The following is an 8315-nucleotide window of genomic DNA, read 5'->3' as shown; positions in this document are numbered from 1 at the left end:
TTGACTGAATATTCCCACTTTTGGTATAAATATTTATATTAAAGTTGACATAAAAAAATATAGCATTTCGAAATAAGTTGTATAAATCCTAAGCTACATCCTATTTACCGATTAAGTGAGGGACGGGTGGCCAAATGGACACGGGTAAAATGGTATGCTCGAGGCATTTTGCCCAGGGACCAAAATATATAATACCCGTTTATGATTGTGTTCTATTTTACAAACCATTAGGTGACAACATTTATTTTAATAAGCAGCTCATAGTGGAATATAGTTGGAAAATCTCAACTGTTCATCATGTCCAACTCAACAACAAAACACACCCATTCCTGTACACCCAAGTGTAAATTAACATGAACCAAAATGATATTAAAATGTAAGTGTTTCAGTTTGTTGCTGCATTTGTTTTTGACGTTCGGAGCACCTTTATGGGTTTACCTGCATCAACATTCCGATTATCCATTTATTGTTAGCAACTGGGTTTTATTTAACGAATCGTGTGATTGTAAATTTCAAGAAATAATTTTGGAAATACGGAATTGAAAGAAAAAATATGTAATGGGGTCTGAATGATCTAATTTTATTTCATCCCAACGGGTGCGCATTAAGTGTTGACATCCCTAAATGACAGGCCTTTGTTAACTTTTTCCTCATTACAATGTTTCTGTCCTGTGTAAACTGTGCATATACGATTACAGTGTTGGCAATCTATTTTTTTATAAGCTTCCGGAACCATATTTTCTGTACAGTCCAAAAATATTCCAAAACTGGTTACACTTGGAACATATAGGGAAATTTGTGCGCCAAAATAACCAAGTTTAAGGACAATTTTATTATTCTTGTTTGTTAATTCCATTCCAACAATCATTTTCTGTCTGAATTTCAAAGACTGCTTGTACTGTGTATTTTTCGATAAATTATATCCCGTTTTATTTTCCAAAAGAATTTTATTTTTCTATTTTGCAAGCAACGTTTTTCGGCAACTATTTTAAAACGAATTGGTTTCTTACAAAATTGCACTTATAGTGTCACAAAAGTTCCCCGTAATTTCACACATTATCATGCGTTTCTATAGTTAGGATTTATACTTTAAAAAAAAATCATCTGGAAATTGCTGGCATCAGGGTTAAGCTGGGGTTACACATTCATGATTTTAACTGCCGTCCTTGACAGGACTATTCCTGATTAAAATTGGACAAAAATCGAAAATATTGGAGGTTGCTTTGGAATGTCCCTCCTAGATGGGAATTTGTATGTGTCTGTTCACGTTGCAGGCATATTACATCCTATCTGTCTATCAATGTATCTCTTAACAGCGCATCTCCTCCTGAACAACTGGAAGGATATTTAGGAAATATTAACACGAGAAAGTTCTAAATGTTAAAGGGGAGATACTCTTTACTTTAATGTATGGCATTACTAATCTTCTAAGCGAAACTCTTTCTGAATGTTTTATGAATTATAATGAAATGCATGTCGGAAAAGGTAAGAGAGGGAGAAGGGAGAAGAGGGGAGGGAGCAAGGAGAAAATTACCCCCTGTCCAGCCCCTCAATAATAATATTCAAATCAGGGGGGCACATGTACTTTCTTCTAAATCTAGAAATAAGTAATGAGACATTGCGAATTGGTCAGCTACCGATCTATCATTAATAGTGTTACTCTTCCGCGTGAAGCATTGAGAGATCCGTAATTACTTGATCTAATTATAAACTCATTATTGAAGAGACATAACTTTTACATGCAAGATACAAAAAAAAAAATAAAGATCAATAAAGTCTTACGAGGTAATAAAAAAAATAGGAATGCATTATTATTGCCGACGATGTACGTCAATGTACAGCCTGGATACTGTTTTAAATTATAAACTAATTAAGGTGGTACCTAACACTACAGTACTACTAACTCTGTAAAATCAGCTAAACGTTTAGATTACGTTGTGTTGTGAAGGGAATATTAAGCTTTATATTTGTTATGTCTATAATAGCAATATTAATTAAACTAATATGATAGATAGATATTTTTATTTTAAAGTACAACTTGGTACATATACATGAAATACAATATATTGCAGTTTTAAACATAAGCATTCTATTAACATGTATAATTATTATACCAACCAGCCTTTGGAGGCTTATAGGCCTAATTCTTGTTAGATACAATGTAGTTTCAATATATCAGTTGTGTTTAATAATTAAATGAGAAAATAAGGATGAAGGTAACTTAACTGAAAATTTGGAGGATAAGAGTTGTCTCTCTTTGTACAATCCCATTTACATTAAGGAAAAAAATAGAAATTGAAATCAAAGATAAAAGAGAATTTATCACCTAGAATTGACTAAATTCTGACAGTTGATCTATATAATAGTAATTTATCCCATTTGCTGTGAAAGCAAAATAGTATGTAAACACTTTGGCTAATATTTGAAAATGTAAACAGGTAAATGTAAATGCATACAAGTAAACAAAAATATGACATTATTTATCACAATAAGTACATAGCAAGCATGTGCAACAATGAACTAAACAGACCCCTACTTAGTACAATGCAGATAATATAGAAATATATATTTGATGACTAGAGTTATATATTGATATATTGATGGATTAAAAGCACTCTTAGACTAGTATTGTGTACTAATAATCATAAACAACTGCATACACGATTTGGTGTTAACATTTTAAAATTTATCTTAGAGACAAAAACTTAGCGAAATTTGTTTCTGAAAAAATATTATACTGAGTGTTCAATGTTCGAAAATTTCTACATAATTGTGCACACCTACAATTAATGTAGGAAGTATAAAAAAGAAGATTTGGTATGATTGCCAATGAGACAACTGTCCACAAGAGACCAACAGGACACAGAAATTAACAACTATGGGTCATCGTAGACGCTATATTGTTCCTTGATAAAACAGTATTGTATGTTTACTTGATAATAACACATTTGGTGAAAGAAAATATTTCTCAACAACGAATGACAATATATATTCAGTCTTATGAGTTTTCAAAATATCAACCCAAAATAATCGCATAAAGTCTATGAAAGATTTATTTTTTTCGGCAGCCCGAAAATGTGAATTAAAGGTAATTTGTACTAGGAAGACGTTTTAAATGAGAGATTTGAAAATTGCTTCTGAAAAAAATGGAAATACAAATTTTGATATATTATTAAAAATGTTTTTATTTGATGAATAATGTTATAATTCGAAGTTTTCTTGTACAACCATTTCATAAACTCTGTGATACTGCGTTTTCAGTACATCGGAATGCATTAATGCAATATTGACAAAATGAGTTTAATTATTCAAGAATTTACAATTAATAATGCAAATAAAAAATACTCAAGACATATGATAAGTGTTTTTTTAAAACACTGTTCATGGTACCTTCTCATTATTTTTTTTTCTTTCATAATATAATGTCAGCGTGAATTTCATACTTATAAACATTTGTTCAGCACTTTCACCAAATCATATTTTACTTGACTTTTTCTGATACAAACGAAATAATGTCACTTGCTATTCTGAGACATTGGTCAGCATCTTGTTGACTGTAAATTGTTGACGGAATATCATCCCCACTGATCTGATCTGGATATCTCATTCGAGTGTGATAACCAACAATACCACCCATATCTCCTGCAAGATCACGTAGTTCCTGTGGCAAACCTTCGGCAATTGCAGACAGTGTGTGACTATGCGATACATTGTTAGCGTCCGTATAGTACCACATTGCTTTCAACGCCTTTTCTGCTGACTGTAATATTGTTTAAAATAATACTAAATAAATGTTATAATTAGAATCATTGGTGAAATAGAACTGCTTTTATTAAAAGCAAAAGCTGAAACCAAATAACGGTAAAGAAAACTCAAAGTAAAAAGCAATATAGTTGTCTAAGAAACCGTTGGTATTTGTGACAAACATTCAATTTGCAACGGTCAATAAATAGTGTTAAGTTGACGGAATAGGAGTAATGTTAACATCTAAAATAATTCAAATTGTTTGAAGACGACTTTACTTTCTTATCCAAACTAAATACATGTAGTATCATATCAATTTAGTTCTCCTTAAAAAATACTTTCTATAGCTGTTTATTTCTTTTTCATCTAGTATCCTGTAAAGAGTTGTCTCGTCGACAATCATACCACATCTTCTTTTTTAAAATTATATACATTATAACTAATTTTACCTGATGACAATGGTAGCATATCCAGTTAAATGATTGCATAGGTCTAGCGTGTGGAATAAACGCCTCAGCTGCATCTCGGTCACATGTAGCCTGCCTTAACCATTTGCGAGCATTTGTTGGTATAGACACTTTCTCCCTATTTTCTCCATGAGCAAAAGTATTGTGTGATCGAGTATTGTCTTCATGATATTTAGGGGGCTGTGCAAAATAAGGTGATTTTGGTAAATCTTCACCCCGATATCTAGACTTCTCGTTAAATTCGTCGTCAATCAATTTACCATCCTTAAGATCACGTATGAGATTTTCAATAAACTGAAAAACTTTAGTAGCATACTCTTCATTTCCAAAGTTTTTATCTGGATGCCATTCAACCCGCAATCTTGTTATTAACACTTTGCGTTTTGTCTCATCTGTTATTTTCAAATATGACATAAATTTTTTCTTCACTTCTTTTATTGTGTCATCGACTGATTGCATGGCGGCAGAACTGGCGGCGTCCCTGTCTGTTGGTACAATAGCTTTCGATTTCAAATGTCTCCTCCTATGAAACTTGAAAATTTTATACGCTGGTACCTCTCTTTTGTCTGTTTCACCAACGTCTAATAAATATATCGCCTCAAATTGCGCAAAATCACAACTTTGTGATAGATTTTGAGAATTATCAATCAATCGTAGAACTTTTGCATACATGTAATATGCATCTTCAAACTGTCCGGGTTCCTTTTCCTCTTCTTCATATAGAAGCATTGCCACATAATCGTTCACTTCAAAGTCAGAGAATGAATTGTCAAGCAAGTAATGCAAAGAAGGTGGAACAAATGTACCAGGATCTGGATATATTTCAGAAGATACATTTGCATAATCTAAATGTACAACATTTTCATTGTCAAGCTTGTCACCTAATAAGGCTGGATTAGAAATACTGTGAAGAAGAATTTGAACAAAGACCTGGTTAACACGCAATCCTCTTCTTGTTACCTTTTCAAGAATTTTGACAAAAGAAAACTGTATGTCATTCAACCACTCTTGTAAATCGTTTCCATTGTCAACACAGTACATTATCAGAGACTTGGTGTCACCAATCTTTACTGACTTTACAAAAGCTTTCTTTCTTTCAGTACTCCCTTCAATTTGTTGCCCATCAAAAAAAAGTGCTGTTTCTAAGTCGGATACTTGTTGAAATTGTAAACTTGCAATTTGGTTAACAATCCTATATTGTTCTTGTACATCTATATTGCAAGCCCTAAAGTCCATTCCCAATTGTGAATTAAGCTTTAGTTTTTCATCGAGGACTAAACGCAGTAGGCCTTCTATAAATTCATCTGTTTTTACAAACTGTGACAGCATTCGTATTTTATCTCCAGATTGACATTCAGTTGCAATCAAAACTTTCTCTTTCAGTATTTCTGACAAAAACTTTGGTTTTAGCTCCTCTGGCAACATTTTCAATGTGTTTGCTGAAAATTGAAACTGCAGCTCAAGTTTGTCAAAACCAGCATAAAACCTTTGATCGTGAAATTGTTTTGATCTATTTTCAATTTTTTTATTGTCAGCTACTATTAATGACTGTGACGAATGCAAAATGAACTGGCGATTCGGTAAAAACAATTCAGTGCAGTTTAAACAGACAGGATATTCAGATGTGATTTTTGAAAACAGGTTTCGAACAGCAGGAACAAGAATATTTTTTTTCTCATTTGGACTTAGAATGCTAGGTTTGCTGTTTACATCTAGACTGTCACGATGAAGGCATCGTAAAACCTCCGAAAATTGAAATGCGGATGTTTTCTCTAGAGCACCAAGTTTTCGAAAAAGATTAACGCAATACATGTAATCTGTAGGAATGCGCATTAGGTATGGCTGGATAATTTCATGATCCTGTAGAAGTAAAACAACTCGTTCGCACAAAAGACAAACTTTTTCTTCGTTAAAGAACACTATAGGCGTTGTTTTTAATTCTAATAAACACTTGTTTGTGATGTCACCATTTTGCAAACATATATAGTGCTTGAGAAAAAGATCTTTAAGAAATAGTGATTTATCTTCTGTTACAAATTCTAAGTCATTCGAACATTTGTCTTGAACAGATACTGCAACGTTTCTTAAGTTTTGTACAACGACTTCAATGTTTGGCAAGATGTCTACTCCTAAGAGGGTTAAAGCTTCTCTCGTCTTTTCAGATTTACATGAAACATAGTCGGGTAACACATATACTGACGTCCATACAAGCGGCAACAAATCGTCTTTGTACAATGTACAGTCCTCAAAAGATACCAGTACTCGGTTTTGATACTGTTTGTGGATCTGTGACAGTTGATCCGTTAAGTTCAACTGGAAGGGTTCGATAAATCTTACATACTTTACATCACGGAGAGGAGTGCACTTTAATTCGTCAAGAAGTTCTTCGCGATTAAACAGATGATTAACTAGCAACTTCGATTTGGCACTCGTTTCTCCTGACAATAAACTGAATCCTTTTTCTGCAATTTCTTTTGCAAACTGCACGACCATGTCCGGGGTAGCTGTTAATTTCATTCCAATGAGTCCCATGAACTGTTCCCACTCTTTACCATTATATGGATATGGGGGAAAATTGTCTTCTGTACACATAACACCGAACAAGTCATTATGGGGATTGCAAAAGTCTACAGCACGACGTAAAATATTGTTTTTTAACAAGAAAGGACATTTTGATAATTCTTCTATTAAATGTGTTTCTGTAGATCTAAATTCGCCATCTATTCCCGTTAACAGAAGATTTTCCCTTATGTACTCTAGATGTATCGGTTGTGCCGCCTCTGGCATGCATTGAAAGTTTGGAATGATGAATTTTGAATACAGTTCATATTGGTTGCAAGAAATAAATCCAAGTTTCATATGGAGATGTTCTATCCTTTTGATTTCCTTCAGTAGCACTATACTTGATGCGTTTGCCCATTCGTTTATTCCAACATCTGGAATGTTGGTCGGTAAAAGAAGGACCTTAGTTCGAATATTGTATATCATTGTGTTGTACCCACCTAATGTAATAAAAAGAGGAATACTCCTTAAACTTTTCTTGATTTCGACAGAGGTGTACATTCTCTCCAATGTATTATAATTATCATTAAAATACTCCAAATATGCTGAGCAATCGTCTTCAGGTATTTTCGTCTTGAAACGTCTAAGGTGGTATACAAAACATTCAAACACATCTTTTAAATCACTGTATGATACTACTAAATCCTCTGCAACATTGTTTGCAGCCTCACAGTGTTCTGGTTCTTTTGGTTTTGCATAGTATATCCAAAATATATCAGTATCTAGTTCAGGTATTTCTAAATTTTGTAAAGCGTCATACAGAGGCATGTTTGTTTTAAAGGATTCCATGTTTAGTGTTTTCTTAGACATACCAATACTTTGAAGTTTCCGGTGTTGACCTATTCGAACCGGAAGTAGATGCCAGTCTGACAAACAATGTAAAATATCATAATCTCTGCCTTCTTTTTCCGAGTTTTCATTTTTAGAGGCGTCTGCAAAAAAGATCCATACATTTTTAAGCCAGTCTTGGTTCGGGATATTTTTTTGATCTGGATTCCAATTTAATGGTGTAGATGGCTCTTTGTAAGTACTTGGGTTAAGAACTTTTTTAATCAGTATCCTAAAGTCCTGTAAAGTGAACTTTTTCAGACAAGGTGATTCAATACCTTCCATTGGATAACATAATTTTCTGTGGACAAACTTTTCTTCTAACCCGCACATTATGTTGCAGTGTTTACTGAAAAACATAGGTGTCGTCTCAGAATATTCCATTAGTGTGTCATCATTTGAAATGCATAACGGTAGTCCTGATAAATGTTTATCAAAAGTGTCACTTTTCTTGCAAAAAGTTAGCAACTTGTCCACATTCGAAATTGTTTTAAATGTTGTACTTTTTATGTTCTTTCCTAAACCTACTAACTTGCATGCAGCATAGTTTATATCTGAATGAGACAGAAGAAATGCTATAATTATATCCGGTGTGACACTCTCCACGTTGATTTTACATGCCTTCATTTCTTTATAAAGGCTACTTGATAAATCAATAACATGAAGGTTAAGTAATTTCATGATGCTTACTACTGAACATGGATTCATAGATTG

The 8315-nt window shown here is 33.2% G+C and overlaps 1 protein-coding gene across 1 annotated transcript; it reads right to left on the bottom strand.

Moving 5' to 3' along the window:
- Window positions 1-2006: 2006 nt before the first annotated feature.
- Window positions 2007-8309, bottom strand: LOC139491552 (sacsin-like). Its single transcript, XM_071279301.1, has 2 exons — window positions 4194-8309; window positions 2007-3760 (listed from the first exon to the last, which is right to left on the bottom strand). Exons 1-2 carry the CDS (start codon window positions 8307-8309, stop codon window positions 3482-3484), a joined length of 4395 nt encoding a protein of 1464 aa, XP_071135402.1. The 3' UTR covers window positions 2007-3481.
- Window positions 8310-8315: the final 6 nt, after the last annotated feature.

The sequence above is a fragment of the Mytilus edulis genome, chromosome 10, assembly GCF_963676685.1.
Source record: "Mytilus edulis chromosome 10, xbMytEdul2.2, whole genome shotgun sequence".
Classification (NCBI taxonomy): domain Eukaryota; kingdom Metazoa; phylum Mollusca; class Bivalvia; order Mytilida; family Mytilidae; genus Mytilus; species Mytilus edulis.
Note: the sequence above shows the minus strand (reverse complement) of the source record. Positions and strands in the feature narration are given on the sequence as shown.